We start from the raw sequence: 11730 nt of genomic DNA, 5'->3' as shown, positions 1-11730 counted from the left end.
GTTGCCCAGGGTCACCGGCAGAATTCAAACTCAGTTCTGCTTCCACATGCCATCTCTCTCTCTTTAGTCGAGAGCAGCTGACATGGGCCCAGGGAAGGTCAGGGGACAGGAGCTAGAACTGTGACTGTCTGGTGTGAGCAATGGCAGACGGCCGCAAGGCTGACCCATAAACCCCGTGATACTTGCAAGCGCTGGTGTGGTTTCTTCCTTAACCCGAGCGTCCAGGGGAAGCTCCGTCCTTCTGAAGGACGCTCGCAGGCACCCCACGTGGTGGACGGCTGTCCTATCCCCACGCCACGCTCCCCCGAGGTCTCTTCCACTAGCACACCTGTCCGCACTGGCAGACCAGCGGGAGCTCATGCACGTTCTGGTCTTCGTCAACAGTGACTCCTAACCACAGTTATTCTTTCAAAATACACTTTATTAGTGGCACATGGAATTTAAAGTTTAAGCAATTTCTTTCCAGAGAGAAGGTAAGCCCTGACGGACTGAGCGACATGTCACAGCAGAAATGCCATTCCAGTGTAAAGAGATCCCCACTCTGACCACAGTGCACTCACACCCACAGCGCTGGACAGTATGCACTAGGTCACAGTCACAGTGTCATCTCTGTATCGACTGGCTCTCCCCGCCTCTCCCTGCCTCTCCTAGGCAAGCCCCATCACTCCGGGGCGGCTCTGAGTGGCCGTGCTGGCCGTGGGGAACAAGGGTGAGTGGGCTCCCGTGTGAGCCCACGGACACTCAGACTGCCGGAGCGCCGCAGTGTCTGCTCTGCCCTTCCCCCCCAGACCAGGGAGCTCTGGGTTACCAGAGGGGCCTTTTAAAGCACCTGGAAATTATCAGTGAGTCAGAGAAGATCTGAACTTTCTTAGAAAAATCAGTTTATCCTCTCGTGGTGTCTTTTACCCAGTGTTCTTCTGGGTCCAGGACGCTGCAATATTTTGCGGCTTAACTGGACTTTGCTCATTAGCTCTGCTGCTCCAACCGGACTCTCCTTCCCAACTCACTCTCGTGGGATCTGTTGGCAAGTGCCCTGTGACAGCTCTGGGGGCAGCGGTGCCACTGTGGGGTGGGTCTCCCCATTCCAAAGGCACTTCCTGCACCGAGGCAATTTCTGTTGGGTTAGGATCGTGTTTTTAACCTAAGATGACGGGGCTATTCATGAGAGCAGCCAGAGGCTCGTCACCTTCGCTAGTCTTGGTCTTATTCTGGTCTCACCATTGGCACTTCGCTCACCGCTTTGGAATCTGTCCCTCACCTAAGAGTCAGATACTTATGGATCAGGGCAACAAAACAAGTGACAGACGGCAGAAGTTTTCCATTTCTAGCTCTAATTGGTTAAGTGACTCTCCACACCAGGAAACTGAACTTTACCTGCAAGCCAGCCCCTAGAACACGTCTCCCAGGGGCTTAGGGCAGGTCGACGATGCTGGCGTCGTCAAGGTCAATGCCGGAGTGCAGCCTGCCATCCTTGGCGGCCGCCCAGGGCATGGACGTGGAGGTCCACTTGACTGCCCAGTCTCCTGCTTTGCTGACCAGGATGATGCCACCTAAGCCTTTGAGCTTTGACTTCATATAACCCAGCGACATATCGGCGGCCTCTTCCAGTGTCTTTCCTGAAAACAAGGAAAGGTAGAGAAACAACAGGTGATTTTCAAAGGGCTCCGATGGAAAAATCATTTGCAGGAGGAAGAACCAGCGAGTTAACAGAAACTCTTGGCAGATGATTTCCACGTGAGGGCCTCACAGACGAGCCCGGGCAGCCGCCTTGCAGGGCCGCCTTTCCTCCCACACCCGGGCTCAGCTCTGCCTCCTGCCCCGAGATGCCGGGCAGGGTCCTAAACGCTCCAGCGCCCGCCCTGACAGCAGGTGCGGAAGAGTCAAAACCGGTGAGCCTGGAGGCAGCCTGTGTGGCGAAGGGGCCGGGGTTTCCGATGCTCCTCCGTCTGCTTATGGACAGCCCCTCTGTCCTCGTCCCCAGACAGCAGGGACTTGCTCTACGTACCTTGCTCTACGTGGAAGAGCGCGAGCCTGGCCAGGTTCACCTTCAGGATGCTTTCCCCGTGCCCTGTGGTGGAGACGGCCCCGATGCTATTGTCCGCATAGCCTCCAGACCCTGCTCAGAGAGAACGACCGGTTCTAACCGAGCCGGCCTAAGGATGCCCAGACACGTGGTGCAAGTCCAACGCTACATAAACGTAAATGCCGGAGACTTAGACAAAGGTCAGAGGAGCAGCCATGACCTTGTGCTGGAAAGGTGGACTAGCAAGCACCACGTGACCCCCTTGAAATCAGGCGGGGAAGGTCTGGGCCGGGGGCGAGGAGCGGGCAGGGCTGCCCTTCCGGGGCCGCACCCCAGGACTGCTCCTCCTCGGCCCCAGTCGGGCTGGGACATGCACCCCTCCCACCCCCTCCAGTCACTCACTCCTAGGAATTAGACAGAACCTGCTTCAATCCTAATGCAAATAACTTTTTAATCTGTAATATTCCTATAGTAGCAGTATATCACTCAAATCTAATAACTGCAAACTTAAATTCTCAGCTTTCTTCATTCATTAATTGGCAACCATGCCTGGGAAGAGGTTTTGTGTGTTTAACCCTGTGGATCCTGAACCCGGAACTAGAGAGAAGGAAGAGGCACCATGGGCAGCTTGGGGGTGGCTTGGGGGCAACCTCGCCACCCCTAGTCCCATCCACCTTCCCAAGTCGTCGCCAAAGCGCTGCAATCGTGGGAAGAAACGTAAGAAATGCAAGAAAGGCGCGTGCTCAACTAAAGCAGTGCTGCACACCGCCTTCCAACCCGGCCGCCACTCCCAGGAACGAAGGACGGAGATGGGAGAAACAGGACGGGAGCTGACGAGGGGGAAGGAGAGGACAGGGGCCATCCACCAGGACTACCTACGCACGGCGAGTCCCCCACTCGGCCGACCATTTTGTTCACGATGCCCCCCGTCGAGGTGGCGTAAGCCACGTTTCCTTTGGAGTCCAAGGCAACAGCACCCACGGTTCCCAAGCTTCTGCCAAAAATAAAGAGAAAAAAGGTGACAGGCTGATAAGTAACAATGTAGCTCAGTGCCCCATAAATGCTCACATTATACGCAAATTGCAAACTGGACACACTTTGCAACATTCCTGACTCATGGATTTGGTGAAAGCCCTCTGCTTTTTATTGGACACTCAGTGAGATGGCTAGACACGCCCTTAGACCTCGGCTTGCGGGGTTTGCACAGTCCCAGCCCCACTGTTTTCTGGCTATGTGACTTAGGTTTTATTGTCTCTTTCCCCCATCTAGGAAATGGGATAAAAATAACTGAGTAAATCTCAAACTTGAGTGCACGTAAGAATTCCCTGGCCCCCTGCCTGGCCCAGCCCGAGATCCTGAGCTGGGCGACCTGGGCTGGGACCCGAGACCCTGCAGTTCTGACAACCTCCCAGGTGACGCCGATGGTGCTGCCCCTCCAGACCCCACCTTGCCTGTTCCACTGGGCTTGCTGTAGAGATAAAGTGATTTCCTCTACCATTCTGTTATAAATCCTCAGGTAGAACAGCTGAAGAAAGTGCACCTTAGCCATCTACAACCATCCAAGCCCTATAGTGAACTCTACTTGAGGCCCTTTGGTAAGTGCTGGGACACAGTAGTGAACTCCAGGGACAATATCCTTGTCCCACGGAGCTGCCTTCGGGGCTGCGGGTAACAGAGCAATAAAAATCAAGACAACTGCAGCGGCCCAGGGGAGAACGTTGGTGACCTGTGCTGCTATATATGGGCCCCCCGACCTGTGCTGCTATATATGGGCCCCCCCCCGAAGGAACTGAGGGCGCGCCACGTTGCTGCTGCGGAACTCGATTGCTAAGTCCATGGAGGTTCAAAGAGGCCACTGTGGTCGGAGAGGATAAAGCAGGGGACAGAGTGCAGGGTCAGAGGGCCAGCAGGCAGACAGGCCACAAAGGCTCTGACAGGCGGGGTGGCCACACGCCCTGGTTACCAGGCCGTTTACTCCCAAAACCAGGTTCCTGTTTGAACACGAAATCATGTGGTCCTCCTGCTTATAGGCCATTGCAAGGGGTTTTACCGAGTGACATGGGAAGACACTGGTCAGTCTGGGCTGAGATGTGTTACTATGTAAGTTTTAGAAAGACTCGGGACCACTATGCCCATCCACAAGTGGCTAAAATGAGACTTGTAATCGAGTGTGGGCGGGATGCACAGGGACTGGAACCCGCGCTCAGGACTGCTGCCAACCCAAGCTGCCACGGCCCTCTGGGCAGCCACCTGGCAGTGTCCACCAAAGCCAACTCGGCCACCGGGCTCCATTTCTGGCTGACGGGCACGTGCACACACGTTCACCAAAAGTGCACGCGTGCCCCGCAGTGCCGTTTGCAATAACAGCGAGCTGAAAACGACACGAAGGTCCCCCAAAGGTAAAAACACATACTATTTGATTCCATTTAAATAAACTTCAGAAACAGGCACCGCCAATCCACGGTGTCAGGAATGAGGTAAGGGCTGCCTCGTGGGAGGACAGGCCGGGCACGGGGGCCCGAGGGCAGCTTCTGCAATGCTCTGCCTCCCACTCTGAGTGCTGACCACGCGGGGCGTCCACTCTGAGAGTTCACCAGGGGCACACGTACGGCGTGTGTGCTTCTGGGAGCATGCTATCTACTTCTACAGAGAGTTTAACTTAGAATAATTATTCTGGTTGTTGTGTTGCCTGAGGGAGACATGCGTGGAAGTGGGTCTGCCAGCGTGCGTTCAGTGAAGCAGAGTCGTGGGCAGGACTTGGGCACCGTGAAGGGCGACCTGAAGGTGCCTGAGATGTGAGCAATCTCGAACACCTTTAAGGCTTGTGGGACGAGGAACGGCAAGGCTGCAAAGCAGCAGTTGCTGAAATGTAGGAAATATTGGGAACAGGCTGTTCTGTTTTGTGTTGGTGTGTGTGGAATAGAATCAGGGGGGGAAATAAAAAAAGTCTAGTTTTGGACACAAACTTGAGGTGCCCTAAAGGGTAAGAGTCTGACCCACAGCTACACAGAGTCTGGCATTCAAACGGCCAAAAAGAGAAGTTGGCATTCTAATTAGAAGTAAACAGAAGCCCATTCACAAAAATCAACTTCATATTGCTAACACCTAAGTATAAAAGGTAAAAAAAAATTCTTCAAGAAAATCTAGTGGCTTTGTCTTAGGATGGGGGATCCTTCTAAGCTTCTAATACATACACTGTTGCAAAATTTTCAGAGAACAATGTGGCAACATCATCTATGAAAATGTATAGGAACCATTGATAAAGTAATCCCATTCATGACTTTAGTTGATAGATACAATAGCACACTTGGTAAGATTATCAATAGCTACCAACATATGGTCAATCTTGTAAAACACATTCTTAACCTGGGAAACTTTGTCCTAGTACACCTGCCTTATCCATTAAATTAGATTCTTTACGGAGAGGGCCTCAACCAGGTTTATTTTGAAAAAGCTCCATATGTGATACTAAAGTATACCACTGGTTAAATTATACAAACCTAAAAAAAGATGCAAAGTTAATAGATTATATTCCATTATAAACTCCCAGACCGTATTCAAATTTTGTTTTCAATAAGGGAGTTTCATTTGGGATTTTGAACTTCGTAACACAGAAAACCATACTTCAGAATGTTTGATTAAACTGAACTGCTAAGGGCTGTAGTAATTTCTCTGCACTATGAAAGAGTTCACCGGTTACACTCAGATCTGTGGTTTTCAACCGCTGGTCTGTGAACTGGTGCTGGACCACCAGATATTTCGTGCCCAATGGTTAAAACTCTTTTGTGGACTGGCACAAAATTTCTGGTGGACTCTGCACTAGATGACAGAGAGCCTGTTTGGTCCCCTTAGATAAAAAAGTGGTCAAGAAGCATTCAGAGAGTTTGTACACTGGCACACGGGCATGCTTCTACTAAATCGTGTTGCAGAAGGGACGCTGCTAGCCTCGTTTGAGTTACTATTCATGGAAATCATAAACGAAATCAAGTTTAAGAATCAAAACGGCAGTCTTTCCATTATTTGGGGCATTGTTTTGTTCAAAAGTGGCAAGTACCAGGTGATCTCTGACTTATTGAGGCAACGCAGACAATCCCACTTCCCCACTTGCGTCACTCCCGGGCCGCGGGCCGCGACGGCACTTACTCCTGCTGGCCCGGCTTCTGAGCCGCTCTCTCACTCTTCTCCTTCTCCAGGTGCTTGACGCTTCTCTCTGTGACCAGCTGCTCCCCGGGCACGGCTGGAACCCCCATGGCGGCCGCAAACTTTGCTGCCCCCTGGTCAGTCAGGAAGCAGTGAGGGGTCTGGAACCAGAAAAAGATGGAAAAATGGTTCGTTTTTGAGAAGTTAAAATCTTAACTGTTCCTACTGTGTGGAAGTAATTACTACTCAAAAATGCATATTTCATTTCTGAATGTTGAAGGAAGCCTTGCTCTTGGGTTCTGTCTTAAAAAAAAACCCCTCAAAATGAAGGCGTATTGCTAGGAACGTGACTTACATCTGACCTTAAATTTAGACAATTTACTCCATTGTTATTTAACATGTGCCATTAAACAGATGGTCTGTTCAGTTTGTATGTTTCATATGTGTTGAGAGAAGGCCGAATACAGGAAGATAACATGAAAACGAAGTCATCACTGGTCAAGTGATTACTGGTCAAATTGCATGGTCCACAGAGTCAGAATCCTGGCTTATTTGAGAACCTTAATGTTACTTCCGTGCTTTTATATAATTTTAGAAGAGTGAGCTCAAGCATTTCCCGACAGTCAGACCCCTTTTAGTCACTAAAGGAAAGCAGTGGAAAGCCACAGGAAAAGGATGCTCTGGTCACATGTACCTTTTCCATAACAAGCCGTGCAAGCTTAATGGGATTTGCGATGCATCGGACGGCAGACACGGCTCCTGAAGACAGGTCTTTCCCATTCATGATACTGGCATCCATTTCAACTTCACCGTTCATGTTCAAGACGGAGCCACAACCTAAACCCAAAAAAGAAGGAGTTGAAAGCAAGAACTAAGAATTTAGGAATGGCTTCTGAGTGTCCTTTAAGCTGCCTACTTTAATTTATCCTCTACTCTGTAGCTAGAGGAACATTTCCCACGACAAACATGACCTGCAAAATCAATAGTACGAAGCCTTCCTGACCTGGCCTCTGACCGACTCTCCCAGCTTCCGCTCCTTGGCTACACGTTACTGAAATATTAGGTTTCCCTGAATGGATCATAGGCTCTCATCGCTCTGTGCCCTTGGCAGTGCCGTTCTTTTTACCACTAGTATCCCTCCTCCAACTTTCTTTGCCTAGATAATTCCTGCAAGTCTAGCTATTCTTAACCTTGTTGTGACTGTTGCCTCATTCATAAAAATGGAATAAGAATAAAGCTCAACATTATTTAAAGGACTATAAAAATATACAGCCTATAACAAGGTAAAATTCAGTGTTTGGTATCCAGTGAGGAATTACCAGGCACACAGAGAAACAGAAAAATAAGACCCATATTAAGAAGGAAAAAAGAAAATCAATAGTGGTAACATCTAGAAATGACACAATTAACAGAACTAGTTGACTGGAATGCTAAAACAGCTGTTATAACTATATTCTACCTGTATCAGAACATGGAGGAAAATATGTAAAGGAGTCAAATAGAACTTTTAGAGATGAAAAAAAAAAGTACATCTGAAATAGGACATACTGGGTGGGACTAACACTGAGCCGGGGATGTAGACAGTGTCAGAACTGAGCGGAATTGTGGACACCTCGCAGTGTCCGAGAATTGCTGGGTAATGTGGGAAAACCCACACACACTGGAATGAGGTAGTGAATCTTAGGAAAGACGGCACTCAAATGGAGCAAAGATAAGTCTTTTCAACAAATGATGCTGGAACTGGACATCCACATGCAAAAAAATGAATCTACACACAGTCTTAACACCCTTCAGAAAAACAAACTCAAAACGGATTACAAACATCAACGGCTCAACAAAGAACCATAAAAATACAGTTATGCCTCATTCTGTGGTCAGGCTGATCTACGAAATTACACGTATGTGCTAAATAGTGCTTAGCAAAAGCAAGGGAAGAAAACAAGTATTTCTAATCAATTGAGTGAGAGAAGGCAAACACAGAAGAATATATCCTGCACTGACTGTATTTACCTGGTGTTCTAGAGAATGCAAATGAACCTATAATGGCAGAAACATCAGTGGATGCCCAGTGCCGGGGATGAGAGGGGAAGAGTGGCTGCAAAGTTCACGAGCGACTTTTGGGGGTGATGAAATGTTTTAAATCTTGACTGTGGTGTGATGACACAGGTGCACTATACATTTTTCAAAACTTAAAATGAGCAGTTTATGGTATGTAGTCTACCTCCAGCCTCCCACAGAAAGATATAATAAATATAAAAAAACCTCTTGGAATGTGAATTCTTGTAAGCAGGTTAAAGAAAAAAAAAGGGGGAATGGAAACGTTTAAAAATTCTCAAAGCAACTTGGTCAAAAGGTAATAAGAGAAAAATTAAATCTCTTAAGCATATTAAGTTCTACCACAGAGCTGATTAGAATCATTGACAAAGGTTCTTAGTTATTTTGGGGGAGAAGTTTAACCTGACTGGGTGCAGTGCAGATTTACCTGCGTTGAACTCGGGATCATCTTCCAGGACAGTCACTGCTCTTTCCACAGCGTCCACTGCGCTTCCTCCCTCCTTCAGGATGCTGTAGCCCGCGGTGGCAGCTCGGATGACGCCCTGCCGCACACGCTCTTTGCGGTCGCTGGAGATACAGCTGGCTCCGCCGCCGTGGACCACGACGACGGGATTCATGTCCACGGACCCTAGGAATCAGGAGGACGAAGACGAAGACGTTATTTCAAAGGGCCTAGGAAAACCGCACAGGACACAATATCCTCGGGACATTCCATGGGGGACAAGGTCCGGTTTCTACTCCGGGAGCAAGGCAGGGTTTACAGCTCGGGCAACTTCTTGAAACCAAGCGGGTCAAGGGTGTAAAGAGGCGGCTCTGTTTGCACTTGGCAGGAAAAGTCTAGAGCGCCCCCTGGCTTCCCTTGTTCCCCCTGCCGTCCCGGCACCTGCAGGCCTCAGTTTCCCCGGAGCACCTCGGCCCCCGATCCCTGCGGGGCCACCAGCCTGGCGGTGCGAGGATGGCGCCCGGGGCCAGAGCTCCAGCCCTCCTCCCAGGATCCCCGATGGGTTTCTGTTTCACAGGGACGGACTTCTGGGGACACCTTACGCTGCTCAGGTCCATCCAGCCCGTTCCCCTCAGGTTGTAAACCCCCACGCCTCGGGCATGCCTTAGCCTTGACAACCCAGCAGTGCCATCTTATCCTCGCCTTCCCGTCTCGAACCATCAGCGCCAGGACGCGTGCTTCCCCGGGTCCCAGGCCGCTGCTGGGGCACGGCGTCTACTAACCGAGGACGCCGCGGGAGGCGGACAACGGGGCTTTAGGCTGGGCCGGGCCGCCCCGCCGGCTTCGGAACCTGCACGCCCCAGATCCTCCACGAGGCGGGTCTGCAAACCGCTGGCCTGGCAACTGCTCCTCCTGCAACGGCACCGCGCCTGCGTACCAGGGGCGGGCGCGCCCGCGCAGAATTACCGTAAAGCTCCCAATCCGGGCCCGGTGCAAAGTCTCGCATTTCTGTCGGTGTCTCCCTTTGCGGCTGAACTTTGCGGTCTGGCTCCCAGACCGGGCTGGACGCTGGCCCTTAGCCCAGGCGAGCTTCTGAGCTTACTAGCGGGATGCCAGGCACCTCCTCCTCCTCCTTATAAGGCTGGCGGAAGAGTGTTGGCCAGATGAAGGGATATGCAAAGGTCAATCAGTAGTTGATCTCAATTCAACCCCAGTGGGAATCCCCAATTTGGGGTTTGGTGAAGGTTTTTGTAATTGGAAGTGTGAACCTTGAGAAAGAAGACACCTACTAAGAAAGGCTCCTGATGGCTAACTGCTTAAGTTTTAAAAAACAGAGCCTAGCAGCCATTTCTATACAGGGGCCTCCCAAGCAAACTGCACTTCAGGGAGAAACTACGACTGGATTACGTGCCCCTGCACTGAATTGTCTGCCCACACTGTTCCTGTGGGCTAAGCCAGTCTTTATAAAGGAGTTCCTGGAATCCTACTTCAACCAATAGGACTGAGGCCTTCTTTGTCCAATTGGAGCTTTGCAGCTCTGGTATATTTTGACCAATCAGGAGGTGCCTTTTGGGCCAATTATACTGGGAATACTTGGAGTTCTCATTTGCATGAGAATGGACCAATCACGGGTCAGGGGCAGGGATTTCTGTCCATAAGGCAACTCATGCCAGCTTTGAGAGCCCACTTTCCCTTTCCACAGGAGGTTGGTCCACGGTTCCTCAGTTGAAGTACCCAATGTGGGAGCAAACCAGCTTAGGCCGGAGTAGACCACAGTGCCGCGGAGCAGAGGAGTGCGGGGGCACAGCAGACTGCAAAGAGCAGAGCTGAGCTGAGCTGTATAGCCAGAGAGGGGCCTGGCCCCAGGGCTGCCTCACAATCTGGTGTGTCACATTGAGCTATTTTGCACTGAATAAAGTTTTCTTCTTCACCACACCCCAAACTGGGGGTTCCTCTTGGTGTTGAATTGGCGCCAATGACCATCAGTTGACAAAAGTTGAAAGCAAAGTTGAAAAGCTGCAGCACTAAAATCCTTCTGCCTGAGATGTTTCATGAATTTCCTGGTTATTCGTTTAAATTGAAATCTCCCTTTTCATTGTTTCTCCCGGTAGCCTTTGGTAAAGAACAGAAAGATAAAACCTGTAATTGGTTTGGTTCTGGGCCTGGGGTGCATGCACTGAAGAGTCTAAGGCCCAGCTTACTCCTCCTGTGAGCCTCAGGATCCCAGTTCTAAAAGCTTTAACCACAAGTGCCAGTTTGTTTATTTAGTTTTGATGCTTTTCATCCTTCCTGCCCAGGAATGGTCCTGTAAGGCCCTGTCTATAGATGACTGGACCTATCACCTGTATTCCCCGGGGCTGCAGTAGTCCCCATTACCACAACATCCTTCTAATAGCTCTTCCAATAGAAGGAGTTTACAATTCTGTCCTGTGAGACGACTAAGATACTAGGTTAGCGGCATAACCAGAGTACATTCTTCTATTATATAAAGTAGAATTTTTTTAACTATAATTTTATTTCCATTATTAATTTACTTTAAACTGTTTATTGGTTGGATGAACCAATGTCAAACATAAACCCTCACTTCATCCGACAAATACCACTCAACTCTCCCTCCCCGCCCCTCCCCAATTTAAGACACTGACAACGGAGCTGATTCCTTTGCAGACTGAATATACAAAAGGACAATGGCCAGACTTTATACTCTAAACCACAGCTTCCACTGCGACCAGTCCACAAAATCAAGTTTATTGTGGGGATTCGATAAGAAAAGGTATGTAAAACCCTTAGCATCAACTTGGCACACAGTGGATGATTAATACAGAGTTGCTATTGTTGTTATTATTATATTTATTATTCCCTCACCGCTACTGCCCAGAAAGGAGAGGATGACTGGCTACCTCTCTTCCGTCCTTCAGGTTCCTCAGGGGAGAAGTTTGAGAGCCGCAGTAGCGGAAAAGCCCACATAAGGCAGAGCAGCTCTTCTCCGCTGTGCCGAAAGGAATTTGCTGCTATCAGAGATTAAGAACAAAAGCTTTTAAAAAAAATTACAGCAGATTCAAAATTACCC

The 11730-nt window shown here is 49.7% G+C and overlaps 1 protein-coding gene across 3 annotated transcripts; it reads right to left on the bottom strand.

Moving 5' to 3' along the window:
- Positions 1-400: 400 nt before the first annotated feature.
- ASRGL1 (asparaginase and isoaspartyl peptidase 1) lies at positions 401-9664 on the bottom strand. Of its 3 annotated transcripts, none has more exons than XM_066251719.1 (7): positions 9443-9664; positions 8646-8846; positions 6858-7000; positions 6167-6324; positions 2899-3017; positions 2006-2068; positions 401-1616 (listed from the first exon to the last, which is right to left on the bottom strand). In XM_066251719.1, the coding sequence occupies exons 2-7, from the start codon at positions 8833-8835 to the stop codon at positions 1411-1413; spliced, it is 879 nt and encodes a 292-aa protein (XP_066107816.1). In that variant the 5' UTR covers positions 8836-8846; positions 9443-9664; the 3' UTR covers positions 401-1410. The 3 variants fall into 3 exon arrangements, with proteins under 3 accessions (XP_066107816.1, XP_066107815.1, XP_066107814.1); XM_066251718.1 differs by having other exon boundaries at positions 2006-2116; positions 9363-9662; XM_066251717.1 differs by having other exon boundaries at positions 2006-2116; positions 9443-9654.
- Between the last annotated feature and the right edge of the window lie 2066 nt (positions 9665-11730).

The sequence above is a fragment of the Saccopteryx bilineata genome, chromosome 1, assembly GCF_036850765.1.
Source record: "Saccopteryx bilineata isolate mSacBil1 chromosome 1, mSacBil1_pri_phased_curated, whole genome shotgun sequence".
Taxonomy (NCBI): domain Eukaryota; kingdom Metazoa; phylum Chordata; class Mammalia; order Chiroptera; family Emballonuridae; genus Saccopteryx; species Saccopteryx bilineata.
Note: the sequence above shows the minus strand (reverse complement) of the source record. Positions and strands in the feature narration are given on the sequence as shown.

What these genes read in the sequence shown, in the direction of transcription:
- ASRGL1 (XM_066251718.1), bottom strand. Translation starts at nt 8,835, where the DNA reads ATGAATCCCGTCGTCGTGGTCCACGGCGGCGGAGCCAGCTGTATCTCC. An exon ending in TGATCCCGAGTTCAACGCAG is followed by an intron (nt 7,001 to 8,645) that starts GTAAATCTGCAC and finishes TTTTGGGTTTAG; the next exon opens with GTTGTGGCTCCGTCTTGAAC. An exon ending in CACGGCTTGTTATGGAAAAG is followed by an intron (nt 6,325 to 6,857) that starts GTACATGTGACC and finishes TTCTGGTTCCAG; the next exon opens with ACCCCTCACTGCTTCCTGAC.